This window comes from Galeopterus variegatus, unplaced genomic scaffold, assembly GCF_000696425.1.
Source record: "Galeopterus variegatus unplaced genomic scaffold, G_variegatus-3.0.2 Scaffold1299, whole genome shotgun sequence".
NCBI classification, from domain to species: domain Eukaryota; kingdom Metazoa; phylum Chordata; class Mammalia; order Dermoptera; family Cynocephalidae; genus Galeopterus; species Galeopterus variegatus.
In genome coordinates this window covers 176,314-200,199 of record NW_007727410.1, presented here as the reverse complement: position 1 = coordinate 200,199, position 23,886 = coordinate 176,314, and the positions used below count along the sequence as shown (strand labels likewise).

The window sequence follows — 23,886 nt, the reverse complement described above, 5'->3', positions numbered from 1 at the left end:
TTTTACTTATCTTTATATGTTTGTCTCATCCCGCCTTGGAGTAGTTGGCATATAGTAAAACACACTAGCAAACTGGTGGCCGTTCCTGCTTGTTTCCTGCGGTATTCAAGTTTGCAATCCCTACTAAGCGCTCAGTAAATTCAGCTCGAAGACGTAATATGCTTAGTTAGGGTAATCAGGATGATTTCTTAACCGCATACCTCACCGGTAGCTCAAAATACCTTTGAGCTGGAGAGAGGGAATGCTGGTTCAGATCCCCAAACTTCAGTGCGTCCCAGGCAACAAGCCTTGCAGCCAGCACAGCATGTCTTTGCCTTCTGAGACCTCAGCATCCAATCCTCGTGGGTATTTTCTGTCAAACCACTCTTGGCATTTTGTATAGGCTTTGGTATATGCTCGGTGTTCTTCAAAATTTTAATTTAACAGTCTAAGCAGAACTTTCTATATCTTTGTTACAGACCTCTTCCCACGAGGAAGAAGATCCTGCACAAGAGACGACAGGGTAGAAATGAGACGTTGGCTTCTAAGTTGGGGAAACCTGGTCACCTCCGCAGACAGCACTGCCTAAGGTAGAAGGGGGATTGGAAGCTGAGGACCCCACGTGACCTCACGGCCCCCGGGGTTGACTCGACCCCGCCCCTCCGTCCGCCGCCGGGGGGCGCATGCGCAGCCCGTGTTAGTGATGGAGGAGAGAAGATGGCGGAAGCGGAGTGAGTGACTTGCTGGTGACTGATGTCGTAACCGGGGGGCGAGTGGGAGCAGCGACATGTCCCTCAGGGGGAGAGCTCAGGGCTCTTCCGTGGGCATGGCGGGGAAAGAGAGACTCGAGAGCCGCCTTACTGTGGAGGAGCCGGCTTGGTCCGTGTTGGGGGACCGAGGCGAACTGTAAGGGTTCACTTACCCAGCAGGCGGGAGCGCCCCTTCCGCCGTCTGGTCCGGGATTGGCGGGGCCCTGCACGCAGGGTCACCCCCGGGACCCCAACCCCTGGGGTCCTCTGGGAAACGAGTCCCGGTGGGCTTTTCAGGCGGTGTCATCCCTGCAAGTGGGCCCCGCGAGCAGTCTTGTTAGGGCTACACCGCGCGGGGGGCCCGTGGAGGCTGCGTAGGGCAGGGCGGGCGCTGCCAGGCCTCCGCGCTCCCCTCCCGCCTGCCGCGGCGCCTCCCCGCTCCTCCTCGGAGAGCCAGAGAGCCGGAGACGTGGGGCCGGCGCCGCCCTCCCGCGGAAGGCGTGGAGGAGGTGTCCCGGCGCGGGCCTTGGTGCGGCGGGGGCTGCTGCGGGTCTGGTGAGGCTGAAAACACCCTGGAAGGAAAAGATCTTTCCCTCCGGTCTTAGGCTGCAGTGTTGATCCCTCCCTGGAGGGCCACATTCTTGTGTGGCGGTGTGATGGTATGCCTAGCTAGCGACTCTCAAACTTACTGTTTCCTGGGTAGGCCTCTTGTGCACCAGCTGCAGGATGTATTTTGTAGGTATTAATATGCATAGGCGGCGGAGTTATTACCAAAATTGTTCTTTTGTGCCAGACCTCGAAATGTAATGCGATGGTTTGGCCAGTGCCACTCACCGATATTTAGACTTATGCCTAGAATTTGGGTTCTGTGTGACCGTGTTTGGTTAGTAGTTAGAACTGCTTACCATAATGTTTGGTTTTGAGGGCATGGTTGAGCAGAATAACATTTTAAAAGGACCAGAATTTAAGCTGGACTTTTGCATATAACTGGTACATGATTGAGGAGCATTATGACAGGCAGTTGTATGGTAAAACGTTTACCTTATCTACCACTAATTCTTTGTGATGTTGAGCAATATCATAAAATGCTGTGATTTGATGATTGGAAGGCAGTTGGAGGAAAAAAATACCAGAGAAGCATAAAGATGTATGAGTCATTTACTAATCAAAAAAAGTTAGTGAGGGTTCACCTCCCCGCCCCGTTTTTCCTTTCACGTTTCCTTTTATTAAATGGAGATTTTTTTACATTTGGCTTCTTAGAGCATATAAATACTGTTTACATACATGATGCAAAGAACAAAGAAAATTTTTACATAAAACGAACCCTGTGGGAAGAATGTTTGTGTACATAATTAGTGCCAAATTCCTTTGTTTTTTCGTGAAATAAAAAGTGTTCTTTTTACATTCCTGTCAATGCTGCTAATGTGAGGTGGGTCAGATTTTGTTTTTCAGAAGAAAAGACAGGTAAGAAAAGGCAAAGAAAACCAGTATAATGTGAAGTGTGCTTTTTACCATCATTGTGCATTTCTGACCCTACAAGAACTATTGTAGGTTTAGCTTTTAACAATATTAAGGCCCTTAGGGCGGGCCAGTTAGGTCAATTGGTTAGAGCACCGTGCTTATAACACCAAGATCATGGGTTTGGATCCCCATACCTGCCAGCTGCGAAAACAAAAACAAACAAAAAAATCGAGGCCCTTAGAATTGACTTAAGTGTATGAATTTATTTAAATACGGTTTCTGTATTTAGTGGAATTTTGTACCATAACACAAGTGAAGAAAGATTGTAATATTGGAGGGAAGAGATGAGACAGCGTGGCACAAAAATGTACTTTACTGTCCACATGTGAGGAAAGTGACATAATGATGCTGTTTTCAAAATTTGGAGCGATTCTTTGTGAAAAAGAGATTTTGTGGGGATATGGGAAGTTGCTGTCAGCTGCTTCTCTATTTCCTTAGTAACCTGCATATAAGTAACACTCAGTTATTAGAAGTAATATGGACAATGCTGTAGACTAATTAGGGGAAAAGCCAGTGTGAGTTAAAATTATTTTTTTATAAGTTAACTTATTTTTAAGAGAATGTGTTTTTTAAGTGAAGTATATATGGTAACCAAAACTAAGTTAACATAAGTCCTTAGGCATTCTGTTTTAATGTATAGATAAGAATGATTTAATTTGTAATTTGTATGGTCAAAAGAATGTAAAGGAATGTTTTAAAGTACTCTGATATTGCTTAAATTGATTTTCCCACGTAAGTTAGTATTTTCTCATCATCTATTATAGTTTCAAACCCTCATCATCTCTCAGTAATGTAAAGATAAACTTTAGGCCAGGCTTTATCTGAGTTACGTATCCTGAATCATTTGAATTCAAATTTGGTAGGTATTAACTATTAAATATGCTTAATATATGTGAAGCATTTTTCCCTTGTAAGTGTTTATGGTGTGACTATGTGCTAGCTGTATTTTATTAGGATCTTCCTAGGAATTTAGACTATTGTTTATTATTTCTTTGGAATGAATATTCTTTAAAGTTCATAAGATAATAATTTTACCAATAGAAACCCTTTGTGTTACCTGCCAGATTTAAGGACCACAGTACAGCTATGGATAGTGAACCAAACCCTGGAACATCTTCTGTGTCGACAACAACCAATAGCACCACAACCACCACCATCACTACTTCCTCCTCTCGAATGCAGCAACCACAGATTTCTGTCTACAGCGGTTCAGACCGACATGCTGTACAGGTATTTCAGCTATAATGATGAGTAGGCTAAGACTTAGGATGTATTACTTTTTGCTTAAGACAGATGCATGTATTGTTTCACATCCTCAAATGTACAGTTAGAATTAATATGTGAAACAGCCAACAAAGTTATTTAATAATCACACTGTTGACAGGGCTTACATTTGTCAGCATGTAGATGATAAGACTGTGTGTCAGGAAAATTATAATTGGAAGGTCTCTAGGAACTGTTACAATGTGAAGACACTGAAGTTAGAGCCGTTACATGCAGAATAGCTCTAGGTTTTTCCTGGGCTATTTTTTGTTTGAATCCAAAATATAGACTTAGGGAGATCTGTTCTGGTCTGTAGATATGTTAAGAGGTTCATTTTAAACCCAGGTGGCTTAAGAACCCTAGGCAGCAGGATCCATTCTAAAGCTCTTAGAGGCAAAGGGAGAAGGGAATATTTAGCTAGGGAGAATCTGAAGCTCAGTCACTTAGTAGAGAAAGTAAAGTTTGCTTAGTTAACCTTTATAATAATGAAGGTTGAAGCAATATGGTATTGTATAAAAAGGTCATGGGCATTGCAGTCTGATATGACCTTTGATTTCCATTATCATTAGTAGCTATATAGCCTTGGGTAAGAGACATAATCTCCTTGAGTCTCAGGAAGCTGTAAAATGAGTACGAGACTACCTGCTTCATTAGTTATATGAGGATTAAATGAAGCATCTAGAACTGTGTGGGCACATGTGTACCCAATAAATAATAATAGCTAATATCTATTGAACAATTGTTATGTCCCAAGCATTTAAGAAATGCTTTACATGGATTATCTTGTTTAACTCTCACCGCACTTCAATAAAGTAGATACTGTTATTATTGCCATTTTATGGATGGAAAACCAATGTTTTTTTTTTTGTTTTTTGTTTTTTTTCAAAAGATGACCGGTAAGGGGATCTTAACCCTTGACTTGGTGTTTTCAGCACCACGCTCAGCCAGTGAGCAAACCGGCCATCCCTATATGGGATCCGAACCCATGGCCTTGGTGTTATCAGCACCACACTCTCCCGAGTGAGCCACAGGCCTGCCCCTGGAAAACCAATGTTTTAAATAGACTAAATAACTTTTCTTAAAGCACATAGCTAGTAGATTCTCTGACTTCAGAGTTTGTGCCCTTAACCATACTGTGAGTTCTGATTTTTTTCTTATACCTGCTTTCTTTCTCTAGAATCCTTGTAATTGCATTCTACCCTGAAAACAACTGTGATATAGTCCTCCCTCTGCTCCATTTTTCTGTGGTGGATATACCAGTATAATGGCTATTTAACTGTTCTGTGGTTTAGGATTTGGTTTTTTGATGTCACTGTGGAGAGGAATCAACTGGTGGAGGCCCAGCCAGTTCAGCAGAAATTCAGACTGGAATGCAGGATGCTTTTAGTGTTGTTCACCTTTCTCTGAGGCAAGAGACAGAGAGAGAAGTACCTAGATCTTTGAGCATACAGATGATGTGATATTTTAATATGACGTTTTGTTCACTAGTTTTCACGTAAGCTGGATGTATTAATAAAAAATAAAGTGTTACTGGAGATTTGTAAATGTAGATATATCTCACAAATAGAACTAACTCTAGTTCTTATCGTAGAATTGCTACTGTTAAAATGTAATCAAGTCTGTATTTATTGAACTACCTAAGCAGTCCTTTAATCTTTCAGCTTTCGTTTTCAGTCCTGTGAATTCTCTTTACCTTTTGTTCCTGTAAAAGGATAAAAATACAAGCGGCGTGCTGTATCTTTAACTTGCACTTACTCAGTGCTATGAGTATAGCATTGAATGGTAATGAAAGACAGTGCTGACAACAGAAAAAATTACTACACTCTGACAAACGTGTCAAATAGATTATTTATTTGTTAATTCAGTTTGATTTCAGAATTTTGTTATGGAAGTAAAAGAACATGTATAGATTTATCTGACCAAAAAAGTAAATCTGAATCACTTAATGCTGCTCTACAGTCCCCTGCAACTAGGGGTCAAAAGCCGACTTTGATTTTTGTGACAAGAGTTTGTAGGAGGAATAGGAGTCTAGAGTTTGAGAGATGAGATATGAGCACATGAAGGTAAACAACACATGGAAATATGCTTTCTTGAAATTTGGATAAAAGATTCATGGCTTTGTGATTCAAGATGACTTACCCCCTCAAGCTATAGGATTGTGGCTCTATTACTCCCTTATTCCCTTAGCTTTTGAAAACTCTGTGGTTTGATGCTGAGATTAGGGTTCTGTGCAGTTTCAGAGTTACAGCGGGCATGATGTGACTTTGGGATGTGGTTGCAGATGTCTTACATACCTTTTGGACAGATACAGGATTTTTCTGTGGTCTTAGAATACTTGAGTTTTCTACATTTATCTGTTTAGGAAGTTTCAGGCTCAGATTTTACATTTTACCAATAAATATTTACAGTAACACTTTTGCAGGAATTTTTTTTACCAAGAATAGTTTTGTTCTGTGTTGAAACAATTAAAACAAGGAATCTGACATTTAAAAAACATTTTTAAATATTTTTAAAAATTGAGTAATTTTCTTTTTTTTTCTTTCCTTTTTGTCTTTTTTTTGTGACCGGTAATGGGATCGCAACCCTCGGTGTTGCGCCCGCACCGCGCTCAACTAGTGAGTGGACCGGTCTCTATATGGGATCTGAACCCTCGGCGGGAGCGCCACCGCACTCCCAAGCGCTGCCCTCTACCGAGTGCGCCACCGGGCCAGCCCTAAAAAATTGAGTAATTTTCCTTTTTTTTCTTTCCTTTTTGTCTTTTTTTTGTGACCGGTAATGGGATCGCAACCCTCGGTGTTGCGCCCGCACCGCGCTCAACTAGTGAGTGGACCGGTCTCTATATGGGATCTGAACCCTCGGCGGGAGCGCCACCGCACTCCCAAGCGCTGCACTCTACCGAGTGCGCCACCGGGCCAGCCCTAAAAAATTGAGTAATTTTCTAAAAAAGAAATAGCTTTGTAATTTTATATGATTATTAATATAATGCCTACTCATTGTAAGATTTTCAGACATTTATAGAAAAGTACAAACCAGAAGCTAAAGTTGCCTCTAATCTAGCTACCCCTTCAGTTGTCTTTGAATGTTTTCTAGAATATTCTTTCAAATATTTTAATACAAAAATTGCGTCTTACTCTATATGCTATTTTGTACTTGCTTTTCTTGCCTAGTAATATATTTGGGATATTTTTTGTTCATAAATGTATATCTATATATGTAATGTTCAGTATAGTAGCCACTAGCTACATCTGGCTATTTACGTTAAAATTAAAATTCAGTTGAAATTAAAAACTCAATTCCTTAATTGCATTAGCCACATTTTAAGTGCTCAGTAGATACACGTGGCTAGTGACTACTGTTTTAGACAGCACTGATCTGTTACCGTTTGTAATGGCTTCATGGTAAAAGTATTCCTCTCCACACACAAGCTCTGAATTCTACCAACTTTTATGCAAAACGGTTATGCCAACTTAAATTTTTACTAGCGGTATGGGAGTATCTTATTTCCCCAGTTAGTAGTAGTAGTCTTTTAAATCTTTATCCATGTGAAAGTTGGAAAATACTATCTTGTTTTATTAGAATCTTTTTTGTTGTTGTTGGCTATGGGTATGGGGATCTGAACCCTTAACCTTGGTGTTATCAGCACCATGCTCTAACCAAGTGAGCTAACTGGCCAGCCCTCTTGTTTTAATTTGTAAATTTTTGACTAGTGAGACTGAAGGTCTTTTCAAATGCTTATTTGGCCTTTCTTCTTTGTGAATTATCTCTAGTGGGTAATTTTAATTTGTACAAATTAGTGAATCCTAGTGATTTGTAACTAGCAGAGTTATATGTTAATAAGCTTGATGACACTGAGTATTAAAGTAGTGAAATTTTAAACTGCCACTTTTTTAATACTTTTATGATTAAGATAAAGGTTGAGATTATGTTTTGACATTGGTTCAATTAACTTATCACAGGTAATTCAACAGGCATTGCATCGCCCCCCGAGCTCAGCTGCTCAGTACCTTCAGCAAATGTATGCAGCTCAACAGCAGCACTTAATGCTGCATACTGCAGCTCTTCAGCAGCAGCATTTAAGCAGCTCCCAGCTTCAGAGCCTTGCTGCCGTTCAGGTGAGACTGAAGTAAATTAAGAATTTATGAGGCCAAAGTTTACATTATGTGCAGATAATTACTGAAAATAAATACATTGGGCATTATTTCAGAGTTCTCAGGTGTACTGTGATTATTTTTCCTGAAGGAAATACATTGATAGACTGCCAAATAAAAGTTAATTGAGGAAAAAAAAATGGATGTGTTTTATATGGTACTCTGTGGATAGCTTTTATCTCACCACTTTTTATCCAAATTAGAGAAATGCTGTGCTAATGGCATGATTTTGTATAAAATTCTAGGTACAACAGTGAATACTTAGGGTTACATGAATTATATTTTAACTATAAATGAAGTTTGTATTATGAAAATAATTTATATTCATTAAAAATAATCAAACAGTATTACATTGTCTGTAAGAAGTAAATTTTTAAAAAAGAGGTAAATAAAGTACAGGTATTCCTTTTCCACACCTATCACTGTTTGCCACTCTTCAGAGGTGGCCACTGTAAAAGTTTAATATGTATCTCTCCAGAAATTTTCTATACAAAAATATGTATGTGTACCTTTCTAAAATCCAATCATATTATTCCTACTGATAACAGGACGATTTTATGATTAAATGCTTATGTCTTAAAAAAGATTTCCATTATTATTGTACTGTCTATTTAAATAAAACTGTGAGATTTAATCTTAACTCTCCTCACCAGAGGAGGATCTCAGTTGACTGAACCTGAAAAAGGTTTATTTCTGTTATCAACAGATCCCCAGCTGTTGCTACTTCTTAGTAGTGTAATTTTGAATAACATCATGTTCATGATACCAGTTAGGAAACTGAAACCCACTGGCTCGTGATGTAGCTCCTGTTTCTTTTTCATAACGTTGGAGTGGCGATTTCACTTCAGTGATGACAGAGGCCTGTAGAGTGAAACTAACAATGAAAGCAGCTAATAAAATAAGATTATCCTTGGGGTCCCTTATTTTCACCATTTAGCTGCTGCTTTCTTTGTTTCTTCAAATGTGTTTGGCGAAAGCTTAACCCATGTTGACCGTAAAATGAGTTATTTCATACGTAGAACTCTCGACTTTTATTGTAGTTTTGTTATCCTGGTACCAGAAAGTTTTCAACTTCAGGTTTTTATAGGCATATTATAATAGTCTTATTATTTTAGGCAAGTTTGTCCAGTGGAAGACCATCTACATCCCCCACAGGAAGTGTCACACAACAGTCAAGTATGTCCCAGACATCTGTAAGTACCCTAAATTTTTTCCAGGAGTTAAAAATTTTAATTATTGCTTTCCAAAAGTAAACTGTTACTATTTATGAAGATCTTATTGTATATTGGTTGAATGCTATTTAAGTAATAAGTACCTAGAAATAGAAATGATAAGGTTCAGGAATTCAGAACTAATGTTAAACTTCTGAAAATCTGATTTTTAAAAATCTTTTTGTCTTATTTCTTATACATCCTTTTCCATTTCTGTGTTCAGATCTTATGTGATTATAAATGATTTTCGTCTTCAGTGTGATTGAAAGCCTGAAATATACAGTGCAGGAGAATTGGCCATGCATTTACTATGATACACTAATGTCACATCTCCGGGTAGACATCTAAATGTTTCTAGCTTTGCGCGGTTCACATTTTAGAAATTGTACTTTTCAACTTACTTGCGTTACCTGGGTGAAATATGCAAGTATCCACTCAAGAAAGGAATATTTTTTTTTTTTCCTTTTTGTCTTTTTTCGTGTCTGGCAACGGATCGCAACCCTCAGTGTCGCGCCCGGACTGGGACCGGCAACGGGATCGCAACCCTCGGTGTTGCGGCCGCACCTCGCTCAGCCAGTGAGCAGGAACCGGTCTGTATGTGGGATCCGAACCCTCGGCGGGAGCGCCGCCATGCTCCCAAGCGGCGCACTGTAGCAGTGTGCCACCGGGCCAGCCCCAGAAAGGAATATTTTGAGAAAGGAATAAAAGAAAGCTGTTTTGCACAAATATACTGAGAAATTGTGCAAGGATAAAAGAAATTTCCAGGCATGGTAATACCTTTTATTTTGGTATAATTTAAAGTTACAAGACTAGTAAGAAAATTTTGTTTGCCCTCTATTCAGATTCTCCAATTGTTAGCATTTTGTCCCATTGCTTAATCATGAATTCTTTTTCTCTACATTATTATTTTTTTCTGAATCATTTGTGGGTAAGTTGAAACGTGCTCCTTTATTCCTAAATACTCTGATATGCATTTACTAAGAACAAGGTCATTCCTTTATGAAGCCATAGGGAAATTATTAAATTCAGAAAATTTAGGATTGACACAGTACAATTCATCTTCTAATTTCATTGGTTGTCCCAGGTTTCTCAATGTCGTTACTGTAGACATTGTGGGCCAGATAATTCTTTGTTTTGGTGGGGCTATCATGTACATTATAACATTTTTAGAAGCATCTCTTCCTCTACCTGTTAGATACCAGCAGGCTGTGGCCCTCTTCCTTCCCCAAGTGTGACAACCAAAAATATCTCCTCGGGGCAGAATTGGTTGTGGTTGAGAATTGAGTTATCCTATTTATGTCCTTTATAGAAATTTTTTCCTGTTCCAGAATGGCAGTACATTAATACTTTGTAAAATGTACTCCAATAGACTGTAGTTTCCAGTATGTTAAGGATTTGAAGATGAACTTCCACTGTATTTTTTTTTAGCTAAGGGTATGGTGTTTGCAAAATACACGTTGTGGTTGGCATATAGTTATTTTTCTAGCTATTAGTCTGACATTTCTAATTTAAAAAGTTCTTTCTTAGTATGAAGTATCCTGGAGTATGAATAAAATTTGATTTAAAAAATTACTTATGGGGCCGGCCCGGTGGCGCACTGGAGAGTGCGCCGCCTGGGAGCGCAGCGGCGCTCCCACAGAGGGTTCGGATCCCATGTGGAGACTGGTTCCCGCTCACTGGTTGAGCGTGGTGCGGGCGCGACACCGAGGGTTGCGATCCCGTTGCCGGTCAGTAAAAAAGACAAAAAGGAAAAAAAAAATTACTTATGACTTGAAGATGTTAGACTGAAGAAAATGAAAAATTAAGTAACAAAATCTAGCACTAAGCATTAATGCTATAGTTATGGTTATTGATGTCAGATGTCTTTAATTAATATGATGGTAGTCAAGGAAAAAAGAGGTAAACATTTCGTGGGTTAAAGAAATTATAGACAAATTCTTTATTCTGTGAATTACTGGAATAACATTAGGATATATATGTATAGATATGTGCTCTTGATTTTCTTTTTCATGTTATTAAAACATTACTTTTAAACTGTTTATCTTATGATTTTTATGTATGTGACATTCACAGAAATTACAATTCCAGTGATTGCACTTATTCTTTTTATCACATTGTTAATCCTACTTATAAACCAGGCAGCATTGTACCATGAAAATGCTAGAAGCTGTGAATGGCTGGTTGGGGGGAAAGAAGTAAGTAGGGAGAGCAGATGCCCAGTAAAAAAAGGAATAATACATTACATTTGTTTTATTTACTATTCCAGTTGAGCTATTACTTAAGTGAGTTGATTAACAGTGCAAATTATGATGCCCAAGGTAGCTTAGTAAATTTAGGTCAGTATCCAAAAGAGGGGCAGAGCATGGTAACAAAAATCTTGATAGTGATTTGAGCTGTCAGATGGTAGTCTAATAGTTTTCATTGTTTTGGTTGTTTATTTATTTTTTTTCCTTTTTGCCTTTTTTACTGACCGGTAACAGGATCGCAACCCTCAGTGTTGCACCTGCACCGCGCTCAGCCAGTGAGCGGGAACCGGTCTCCACATGGGATCTGAACCCTCGGCGGGAGCGCCGCCACGCTCCCAAGCGGTGCACTCTCCAGTGCGCCACCGGGCTGGCCCAATGTGTTTTGGTTATTTTGAGGTAGCTTTACAGATAACAGTGAAGCCATGGGGGAACGGTCCAGCCCCCAGGACAAAAAAGGGTTACATGGTAGGCTGTCAAGTAACCAGCCAATAGGTTGAGGTTTAGAATAGGACTGTGATCCCAGTGGGGAAATGGAATATTATTAAAAACTCAAGTCAAAAGTTCAATCATACAACATGGTGAAACGATGTATATGGTTTACAGAGAAGGCTGTTGTTAATTGAATGTATAGGTAACTAGTGGGTGCTAGCATTCACTTCTTTCCCCTAATTAGAATAGGATGACTTTTCTAGACTATTATCAGTAGTGGGGGTGGTAATTTTATGATTGTTTGGCTCTAAAAGTAATTGGGACTGAACCTTTAGGTTGATATCTTCAGCACTTCAATTAAGTGGGGCTAAGATTTAGTTAAATTTGATTTTCTGAAATGAAATCTAAACCAATTAAAAACTGCTGCTGCTGCAAAAAAAAAAAAAAACAACATAAAGCAAAGTTAAAAAACAAAATAGGAGAAAATATATTTGTACCACATATGTTGAATGGCTTGTATCTCTAAAATACCAAAGGCTCTTTTAAAGTAGTAAGGTAAACAATGATAATTTACAAAGGATCTTAATTGGTAATTTTTAAAAGAAAAACTATTTTTGTCTTTTAAACACATGAAAATATATTTGCCATTTTTATAATAAAGAAGTATATGTAAAATAACAATGACGTACCATTTTCACCCCTCACATTAGAAAAAAAGGAAAACCATTTAGACAGTACTCAATGTTGGCAAGGAAGTGAAAAAGTAGGTACACTCACACACTAGTAGTGGAAATGTAAATCGGTACAACTTTTCTGGAGGTTTATTTGACATTGTGGGTGAAAATTTAAAATGTTCATGCCCTTTCACATAGCACTGTAACTTTTAGTGATATTAAAAATGGCATAGGTAATTATGCACATAGGCATGGTTTACAATAGTGAAAAATTATAAACAATGTTAGTGTCCATTAATTGTGGGTTAGTTAAATAAACGATATTTAAATCATACAGTAGAATACTATAGCTACTAAAAAATGCTGTATATTTGTTTACAGGAGACACAGATTTCCATTATGTATTAAGTGAAAAGAGCAAGAATGCATAGTGTGATATCATTTGACTTATTTTATTTTGATTATTTTTCAATTCTAAAACTTCCATTTGGTTCTTCTTTGTATCTTCTGTTTCTTTGCTAAGACTTTCTATAATCTTTACCAGATAATTTTAATATCTGTCATCTTGGTGATGGCACCTGTTGTCTTTTTCATTCAGTTTGAGATTTTCCTGGTTCTTGGTATAATGAGTGATTTTTGATTGAAACCTGGACATTTTTAGTATTATGTTGTGTGACTGTGCATTTTATTTAAACTTTCTGTTTTGGCTGGCTTCTTCTGAATTAGAGGGTGTGCTACCTCCTTACTGCCATGTGGGTTAGAAGTCCAGGTTCCCCAGTTGGCCTTCCTTGACACGCATGGGATGCTCCTCACAATTGCTCAGCTGGGGTAGAAGTTGTGGCTCCTCACTAAGCCTCCACCAAAGCCTCCCTGGCTGGAAAGAATAGGCATGACTTGTTACTGCTCCCTGCATGGTCTCCACTGATACTGCAAGGTGCATGGGAATGGTGGTGATGGTTTATTATTGTCTGGGTGGGACGTAAGCTTTGGCTCTCTATCTGGCCTTCTCTGACACTAATCCATTGGAGGGATCAGAAGGATCAGGGTGATTTGTTACACCCTGATGGGGTAGAAGTCTAGTTCTTTACAGGCATGGGTGGGGCCACAGTTTCTTCTGTAGTGTTTGGCTGGAATAGAGTAATTATTGTCTGTGTCACTAAGCTGTCCCTTTCCTAGTCTTTTGGCTAAAAAGAGCAGGATTTTATTGGGGTTTTTCTGTTTACTCGCTCCTGTTGGTGTTTCTGGATTACTGGCTTCTTTAGCTCCAGGTTAAGGTTACATGAGACAAGAAGAAAACCCAGGGAACTCACCACCATGTTGTTCACTGGGTTCTGAGGTTTCTAGCCAGTCTGCTCTTCTCCAGTTTTTGGGGTCTTCTTATGTTTATTTTATATGTAACATCCAGCGTTTTTAGTTGTACTTAGTGGGAGGAATTGGGAAAAGTACATCTATTCGATCTTTCTGGAAACAGAATTCCTGTCATTTAACTTATTTTTAAAAAGTTGTGGGCCGGCCCGGTGGCGCACTGGATAGTGCGCCGCTTGGGAAGCGCGGCGGCGCGCGCCGCCCGAGGGTTCGGATCCCACATACAGACCGGCTCCCGCTCACTGGCTGAGCGAGGCGCGGGAGCAATACCGAGGTTTGCAATCCCATTGCCGGTCCCTGGTCCGGTACGGGGGCAACACTGAGGGTTGCGATCCGTTTCCGGACACGGAAAAAAGACAAAAAAGAAAAAAAAAAAGTTGTATCTGTTGGGCTGCCCCGTGGCGCGCTTGGGAGAGTGCGGCGCTGGGAGCGCAGTGGCGCTCCCGCCGTGGGTTCGGATCCTATATGGGACTGGCCGGTGCACTCACTGGCTGAGCGCGGTGCAGGCGACACCAAGCCAAGGGTTGTGATCCCCTTACTGGTCACAAAAAAAGACAAAAAAAAAAAGTTGTATCTGTTGTCTGATTATTAGGCAGAAAATCTGTAATGATGCACAACAAACTGTTATCAGTGGTTACCTCTGAGGAAGGGAGTTGAAGAGCTTTATTTTATAAATTTAATATTGCCTAAATAAAACATGAATATACTGCAGTTGTCTAAGAGATAGACGATGTGCATGTGTAGAGTGAAAGTGACCATCCGCCTTCAGTAGTCCCATTTGCCCTGACAAAGTTTTGTGTGAAGCTTATCTTATTACTATGCATTTCTATACATAAATGTAAATAGATAGGCCTATGTTTAATTTTGTTTGTTTTAATATAAGTGAAGTGCCATCATATTCTATATGTACTTTCTCTTCTGAGTATTTGGGCATTGTAGCTGGAAAGGATTATATGGCTAGAAACTACAGTCATAAGTCTCTAAATGACTCAAGGGCTACTTGGACCTCATTCTCTTTTCTGGCTGCTTTTTGGCCCTGAAATCTATGTTACTCCCAGATGTTCAGACTTTAATTCACTATACTATTTTCTCAAAAGGGGAAAAAACTTGTTCTTGATAGCTTTCTAGTTATGGTGCTAGACAAGATGTGTTTTTGAAGCCCAGTTAGTTGTATTTCTTTTCATTCGTGCATTCGCTTATTCATTCACCAAATATTCTTCAAGCGTTTATTATGTGCCAAACATCCTTTTAGGTGCTGGGTACAGTAACACAACAAACAAAAATCTCTGTTGTCATGGAGCTAGGAATAGACAGATAGTAAACAAGTATGTCAGATGGTGGTATATGCTAAGAAGAAAAGTAAAGCAAGGAAGGGGAATTGGGTTGGGGAATTTGCTCTTTTAATTAGCATGAGCAGGGAAATTCTTGTTTAATGATGGCATTTGAAGGGGGGTGAGGGAGGCAGACAGGCTTAAGGAACAGAAAGGGCAGTTTGGCTGGTGTGGAATGAGAGAGTGGGAGTATGGATTAGATATGTTGGAGAGGTAATTGTAATCTTAATCATGAGGTGATTATAAGACCTTTGAGTTTCACTCAGCAGGAGTTGGGAATCTATTGGGGAACTACTTCAGTAGGGAAGTGGCATGATCTCACACAGGCTTTAACTATAACGTTGAGAATAGTCTCTAGGGGGAAAGACAGAAGCATGGAGACCAGTTAAGTGGATTCTTGCAAAAATCAAAGTTTAAGATATTTGCGGCTTGGACTATGATGGTGATGGTAGACGTGGTTAACTAGATTCTGAATTTTTTTTTTTCTTGAGCATTTTATTTTAGAAATTTGGATATCTTTTGAAAGGAGAGCTAACAGGATATGCTGGTGGTTTGAAGAAAAGATGTGAGGAAAGGTGAGGAGTAAAGAACAGCTCCGTAATGTTTTGAGCCAAGCATCTGGAAGCATGGAATAGCTAAAGCAGGTGTTGGAGAAGAAAATCACGAGTTCAGTTCTGGACATGTTAAGTTTTTGATGTGTATTAGACACCAACCTGTAGATGTTGATTAGGTACTGGATATATGAGTTTGGAGTTAAATGTAGAGGTATGGTGATTAATGATGTCTCATGCAGCTCATTGAATATTCAAGTCACAAGAATATCTGATGACTTCACTACTGTCTGTGGTTTATCATGAGAGAAAGTTTGGTAGAATAGAGGAGATAAGAGACCTGGGTTTTAATCTTAAATTCTGTGACTGACCAGTGATGTGACTTAGGACAAATCATTTAACCTCCATGAACTCCAATTTTCTGTAAAATTACATTGTCTAATCAGATGTTTTTTAGTCATTTCATCTATATGTCTCTGGATCTGGATCAAGGAGAAGAATCTGAATTGTGTCCTCCCAAAATTCATATGTTGAAGCCATAACCCGTATGACTTTGTTGGAGATAGGGCCTTTGAGGAGGTGATTAAAGTTAAATGAGGTCATAGGGTGGAACCATGATCCGATAGAACTGGTGTCCTTATAAAAGAGTAAGAGACACCAGTGATCGCTCCACCATGTGAGGATACAGTGAGAAAGGTGGCCCTTGGCTAACCAGGAAGAGAACCCTAACCAGAAACTGAATCAGCTGGCACATTAATTTTTGGACTTCCCAGCCTCTAGAACTGTGAGGAATAAATTTCTGTTGTTTAAGCCACCCAATTTGTGGTATTTTGTTATGGCAGCCTAGCACAGTTTGGGCTCTGGGCTTTACCTTAAGCTTTAGCTAGCTGTAACAGGTCTGTGATCTGTTTGAATGTCAAGTTCTGAACAAGATTGTGCTTGAAGGAAGGGTATTATTAAAAAAGAAGTTTGAGAATCAGTGGTTTAGATGTTTATCTAAGATTCTTTCCGGGTTTCTTAAATAGTTATAAAAATATTAAAATAAAAAAATATTGCAAATAATACACATACCCATCACACAGTAGGCATGTAATATTTGTTGAAAGATGAATGGCAGGAGTTATAAACATCAAGTAGAATATATAATACATAATATATGTTAAGTCCTGATTACTGCAAGTGTATTATCTGTAATGCAGAGAGTCACTTTAGGATATATTGTGATTGCCTGAAATTGGGTTATAAAAGAGGGTCTAATCCTGACCTCAGGGATGAGTTTCTTTGGTTGCCAGTTATGGACAGGCAGCCAATTAGCAAGTGTATCTGTTTTCCAACAGTGTGCTAGTTGCCAACAGTGTATGAGTTCCCTTTTCTCTGCATCCTCTCAGCATTGGTTTTTTTTTTTTTTTTGTCTTTTTGATAATAGCCATTCTAACTGGGGTGAGATGATATCTCATTGTGGTTTTGATTTGCATTACCCTGATTATTAGTGATACTGAGCATTTTTTCATATAACTGTTGGCCATTTGTATGTCTTCTTTTGAGAAATGTCTATTCAAGTCATTTGCCCATTTTAAAATCAGATTATTAGAGGGTTTTTTTTTTTTTTTTGCTGTTGCATTGTTTCTTGTATATTCTGGATATTAATCACTTGTCAGATGAATAGTTTGAAAATATTTTCTCCCATTCTGCCAGTTGCCTCTATACTCTGTTGACTGTTTTCTTTGCTGTGCAGCAAATTTTTAGTTTGATGTATGTTCTATTTGTCTATTTTTGCTTTTGTTGCCTGTACTTCAGAAGTCGTCTCCATAAAATTTCTGCCCAGACTAATGTCTTGGAGTGTTTCCCCTATGTTTTTCTTCTGGTATTTTTATAGTTTCAGTTCTTAATTTAAGTATTTAGTCCTTTTTGAGTTGATTGTGGTCTATAGTGAGAGATAGGGTTCTAGTTTATTTTTTCTGCATATGGATATCCAGTTTACCCAGCACCATTTGTTGAAGAGCTGTCCTTTCCCCAACGTATGTTCTTAGTTCCTTTATAAAAATCATTTGGCTACAGATGCATGGATTTATTTCTGGGTTTTCTGTTCAGTTCTGTGGTTCATGTGTCTGTTTTTATGCCTTACCAGGCTTTTTTTTTCCCCCCAGGTATCATTGCCATTTTTAATGATAAACCCCTGTGACACTTTCATAAACCTCTGAGGATTTTCAAACCACAGTTTGGGAGGAAAAATTAATATATGTTTACAGGCTGCTCTTGGGTCACTAATGAATGCATGCCACCCAAGAAAACTGTCTCTTGCCAATTACCCTCTTTGAAGTCTCTGCATTATTTTACACCATTTATCAGACTTTTTCTTCTTCCTTCAATCCTCTCATTTTTTATTTCAAACCAACACTGGATTATTGCTATTCCAACCTATCTGGCTGATCTATCTGTCTTCTTCATAAGCTTCTTTCCCTTATCCATGGCCACAGCAGAGGACCAAACCTTCTGGTTTTCTCCCCACTTCGTGCTTACTTTCATTTGCCTAATCCACTGTGCTGATCCTGGGCCTGTTTCTCCAGTTCTTCATTTTGAAGGCTGCATTTCCAGGGTCCTCTATCAGCTAGCTTCATTTGATTAGACCAAATGGAGGCACTGGAGGAGAAAGGAGGCACTAGCTGGAGGCTCTGAGGGAAGGTAGAAGGATAAGGATAGAGAAAATCAGGTATTTCTTTCTTACCCTTTCTCTGGCTTGGGTGCCATAACTAATGCCTTGACTGGAGTTGGATGGCTCAAGATGGCTTCCCTCACAAATTATTTTGGCTGTTGACTGGGTTCTTCTTCATGTGATCTCTCATCTTGTAGTAGCTAGACTGGGCATGATGGTCTGAGGATTTCATGACGGCAAGCGTGGAGCTTCTCTACACCATAAGCTTCTTGGGAAAGTTGGCAACAAATTCTTTGTCTTGCCGTTCTATCTTCTTCGTGCTGGCTGTCTTACTCTGTTTTGTGCTGCTATAGCAAAATACCTGAGACTGGGTAATTTATAATGAAAATGAATTTATTGGGTCACAGTTCCGGAAGCTGAGAGGTTTAAGATTGAGGGGCCAGTATCTGGCAAGAGCCTTCTTGCTGTTTCATCCCGTGACAGAAGACAGGAAGGCAAGAGAGGGTGAGAGAGAAAACATAAGGCTGTTTTGATTACTATAGTTTTTTAGTATATTTTGAAATCAGATAGTGTAATGCCTCCAGCTCTGTTCTTTTTGCTCAGGATTGCTTTGGCTGTTTGGGGTCTTCTGTGGTTCTACATGAATTTTAGGACTGTTTTTTCTATTTCTGTGAAGAATGTCATTGATATTTTGATAGGGATAGCGTTGAATTTGTAGACTGCTTTGGGTAGTAGGATTTAAATATTTTGTTAAAATTATGAAATGCTTAAAAGATACAGATACATTAGTGAATTAGATAACCAACTCTTGTGTACCCACTATAGTTTTTTAAAAACTTTTTATTTTTCAATAATTATAGACTCATAGGAAGTTGCAGATATAGTACAGAGTTCCTCCTATGTGGCCTTACCTCAGCTTCCTCTAGTCACTATTCAGTTGAACAAATTTCCTGAAGTAGTTCAAATGCTAGGGTCATGGGATGGATTATGGAACCATGTAGGGAGTGTAAATTTGGACTCTATACCCCTATGTAGTAAAAAGCCTGGAGTTCTGATTCACAAAAATGCCTCTCTCCCAATCCAGTGGGAGCAGGGCAGATGCAAGCTTCCTTGCTGCTTCTCAGAGTGTATGGGTGGAGCTTTTCCAGCTCTCTTTTTCATATAATGAACAGTTCTTTTCGGGATCTTGGCTCAAAATAGGTATAGTACTTCCCTGAAATAGGCTCAAAGTTGGGTCTTCTGTGTCTGTAGGCCCGTTATACCCCTGTAGACTGCCTTGGTGTAAGCTGGAACTTTTATCTCTGGCTTTGAGTTTCTTCTTTTCTGGCACCTGGGAATTTCCCTCTCCCCTCTCCCCTTTTGAGCTCAGCTATATATTCTGATTTTTCATATTGATCTAGCATTTTAGTGAGTGTATTTGGGCACATGGATGTGTTAGTCCAGTCTGCCTTGTTGCTTAAATCAGAAGTCTAAATAAACTTCTTTAAATTTATTCTCTGCTTTGTTCCACAAAAAGGATTTGAGGTTGGGTTATGTTACTGTCTCTTTAAAAATATTATTTATTGCTAAAATGGGTAATACTGAAATTGGAAAGATAAAAAAGGATATACATGTCTCCCCTTGCCCTGTTCTCCTACTTACCCCACTCCAGTTTCCCTTCACAGATACAACCAGTTACCAGTTTTTTATATATCCTTCTAGGATCAACTATGCATTAGTATATTCTTTAACAACAATTTTAAACTTTAAAGTAGTGTTTGTAATTTAATTTCGTAGCCAGTATTCTGGATTTTTTTTATCTGTTTGACAGATAGCAATTGTATTTTCTTCTGCTCTGAAAGCTTTTGAGTCAAAACTTTAATTATCTGTTATATGTATGTTTTTATGTATATGAATGGATCATCTGTTTTAATATTTGTTCACTTCACAAGCCCCTCAAAATGTGAAGAGTACAACAAAGTAGTGTCAACTGTTGATAGACTGTTTTGTTATAATGTGGAATATTAAAATAATGGAACATTAGCTCTAATTTGGGGGAGGTAGTCGAAATGATATTTTAAGATACTATAAGTCTTGTTGAAGCATATTGTGGATATCCTTAAAAATTGTCCTGATTACTTACCAGTCCATGCTATTGTTTGCATATGAGCAAAAGTTGCCTAAAGAAGTGAGGGAGTCTGTCAAAGATGAAGGCTCCTCTTTTGGGTTCCTTAGCCACAGTTTATACCATTGATTGCGTTACTGCTGCTTGGTGAAATTCATTAACATCAAAGCAAGAAATGGAAGCCTATGACCTAATATGTTTTCTTCCTTAGATCAACCTCTCTACTTCTCCTACACCTGCACAGTTAATAAGCCGTTCTCAGGCTTCCAGTTCTACCAGCGGCAGTATTACCCAACAGACTATGTTACTAGGGAGTACTTCCCCTACTCTTACGGCAAGCCAAGCTCAAATGTATCTCCGAGCTCAAATGGTAAGATATGAGCTACCAGATTCAGTGTTTAAGGACTTGAGAGATCAAAATGTTTTCTGATTTTATGCAGTAAGAGACATTTTTAATATTTAAGAAATGTTTAACAATTTTTTGTGTATGTTTGCTCAGCTTTTGTACATTTATGTCATGAAAAATTCTATTTTTAATTAGTAGGCCTACTTGGTATCAATAATATTTATCAGCATTGGGAAGCTAATAAGAGATTCTGTATCAATTCTGTAAGTTAGAATTTATATTCTGGGATCTTCTGAAATCTGGATTGGAGATCCTGATAATTTCCCAGATGACTTTTAGCTTTGGCTATTCCCATCTCAAATTCTGCAAGGTTATTTGTGTTCTAATGCTCACTTTGATCTTTCTTAAATATAGAAATATTAATTTGGTTACTCTGTATTTGGGTAGCTACTGATTTCCCAGTTTAATTTCTGAGCTTCTTTAAGGAATGTAGAAATTGGTTGACATTCATTGTATTTGATGTCTTTACAGGGGGCTAGACAAAAGTTTTGGCCCTAATACGTATTTACTTATATATTTTTTTGTCCATTGCAAATATATCTCTGGATCCCCAGTTCTCCAGCTAAAATTGCAAAGAAAGTTTATAGTCATAATTCTAACAGGAAGTAATGGCACAACCCACCTTTTAGTCTCAGATTATTCAATAAATACTATGATATTTCTGGATTTTTTTCCCCCATGACATCTTATTTAACTAATAATATGCTTTAAAGTTAGATTGAACTGTTTGAAATTGTTGCTCCTTGACCATTTTTAACCTCTAAAATTTCATATGGTTCAGACTAAATGGAGTATCTTCTCTTTAGTATCTTAGTATCTTCAGGCTGTTCATACTGGAAGTTACTTTTTTGTGAAAGTTATTCTTTGTTGTTGAATTCACTTAAATTTAGTATACTAAAGAACTGAAGTTTAAAAAATCACTTAATTGGTCATTTAAATTGAAACAGCAATGAGTAACTCTTGATACAGTTTTGAAATAGAGTATATACATATTCTTTGAAACAACTGTTTTAATTTACTAAGTTGAATTAGATAATCTGAGTAGATTGTTTGCCTTAGAAATTAATGGCATTTGTTTTGATATTGAAAAAAGATTTTAAAAGAGAGAGTGATGAGTAAATAGATTGAGTATGGTCTTCCCTTTTTTTTTTTTTTTTTGATGTGAGGCTTTTTTGCAGGCTCTTGTTGAATTTTGACATGTTGTAGCATTTACGTTTAGAATGAATATTTCTTTTCAAATAGTTTTAAAATCAAGAGCAACTTAGGTTTGTCCTATAGATCCTTTGTAGCTGAATGACACATTTGTAGTGTAGACTGTGGCATAGTTATTCCTGTGGTAAATAGAACTGGAAAAACTTTTTGTATTTCTGTTCATGTTTCTCACTGAAATTTAATTTGAATCCCAAAATAGTGACTCTAGTTGTCTATTTTAACTTTTCATTTTAGGAATCCTATCACAGTAGTTTTGAGTTGGGAAAAATTTAAGTACAATAGTTTATTTGGGATAAAACTTGGTCTGAGGATTTCATGTCACCAAAATATATTTTCTTTTTTAAGCACTGATTTATTTTTCTACTCATCAGAGTCATGAGTTGTTTTAAAAATGTTTATGATTTTTTTTTTAGTTCTCTATTATCAGAAACTTCTCTTTGTCATGTAAAACCTTTTGCTTAGGAGATAATCCTAAACTGCATTGTCTTTCTGTCACAGATTTCAGTCTCTCTTGCCCGCTATACATTGTGTGTGGGACATGTTCTTTTGTCTTAGGGTATTTTTTTGGTTTTCTGTCTGTACAGCTGATTTTCACACCCGCTACCACTGTGGCTGCTGTACAGTCTGACATTCCTGTTGTCTCGTCGTCATCGTCCTCTTCCTGTCAGTCCGCAGCTACTCAGGTGAGCTTGTCTAGCTTCATAATGTGGTACAGTACTTGAGGTCTGGATCTTCAGGTTAAAGATACGCATTGCATTTGTGTTTCAGTTACTGATGGTTTCAGTGCTCTTTGTCATGCATTTCAGATTGAAATTTAATAAAATACATGAGAACTTCAAGAAAATGTTTTTGTTCTGTAGAAATTATAATACAATTAAACGGGTTATTTTACGTTAATCAAGATTAATGAGAGCATTTGCTAATGATATAGTATGTTTAGTTTTATTGTAAAGCAGATTTATTTCTCTTATTATGCGAGATGAATTCTTTTGTATAGATTCCTTTGCAAGCAGTTACTTAATCAATATGAATTTTAAGTTTAAAACTGAATTAAATTAGGCAAATTTTAAATTTAAAAATTGAGTAGAATATTACTTTATTTGGTACTGTGGAAAAAATGAACCTTAACTTTCTCCTCACAACATTCACAAAAATAAGCTAGAAGTACAATGTAGACCTTAAAGTAAAAGCTAATACTGTAAATTTTCTAGAGGAAAAGATAGGAGAATATTTTTGCAACTGTAGGGTAGGCAGTGCTTTCTTAGGATACAGAAAGCACTAACGGGCTTGCTGGTTAGCTCAGTTGGTTAGAGCACAGCCTTATAGCACCAATGTCACAGGTTCAGATCCCTGTACCAGCTAGCTGCCAAAAAGCAAAACAAAACAAAAAGTACTAACCATAAAAGAAAATAATGACAAAGTGGCTTTTATAAAAATTAAAAACTCTTTGGGCCGGCCCGGTGGCGCCCTGCTACAGTGCGCCGCTTGGGAAGTGCGGCGGCGCTCCCGCCGAGGGTTCGGATCCCACGTACAGACCGGCCGCTCACTGGCTGAGCGAAGTGAGGGAGCAACACCGAGGGTTGCGATCCCGTGGCCGGTCCTGGTCCGGTACGGGCGCGACACTGAGGGTTGCGATCCGTTGCCGGTCACGAAAAAAGACAAAAAGGAAAAAAAAAATTAAAAACTCTTCTTCAAAAGATAGCACAAAAGTGAAGAAGCAAGTCACAGACTGAGGGAATATGTTCACAATACATAGATCTGACAAAGGACTTATACCCAGAGTGTATAAAGTGTGCTTACAGTCAATAATAAGATCATAAGCAACTCAATTAAAAATGGGCAAAAGACTTGAACAGATACTTCACAAAAGACAGTGTACAAGAAAGGCCAGTAACCACATGAAAAAATGCTTAACATTATTGATCATTATAGAAATGCAAATCAAAACCACTAGTATCACCACATAGACACTAGAATGGCTGAAAGGAAAAAGACTGATACTACCACATATTGGCAAGAATGTGGAGCAACCAGACTCTCATAC

General features: G+C 38.3%; 1 protein-coding gene across 4 annotated transcripts in view; it reads left to right on the top strand.

The window, feature by feature from the left end:
* Positions 1-673: 673 nt before the first annotated feature.
* Positions 674-23,886, top strand: part of PHC3 (polyhomeotic homolog 3 (Drosophila)) — a 62,644-nt gene continuing 39,431 nt past the window's right edge. For all 4 annotated transcript variants that reach the window (XM_008576144.1, XM_008576145.1, XM_008576147.1 and 1 more), the window contains exons 1-6: positions 674-710; positions 3,314-3,479; positions 7,469-7,624; positions 8,776-8,853; positions 20,436-20,594; positions 22,427-22,525. In XM_008576144.1, coding sequence (XP_008574366.1) covers positions 697-710; positions 3,314-3,479; positions 7,469-7,624; positions 8,776-8,853; positions 20,436-20,594; positions 22,427-22,525 — 672 coding nt within the window. In that variant the 5' untranslated portion in view covers positions 674-696. The remainder of the gene's footprint in view (positions 711-3,313; positions 3,480-7,468; positions 7,625-8,775; positions 8,854-20,435; positions 20,595-22,426; positions 22,526-23,886) is intronic.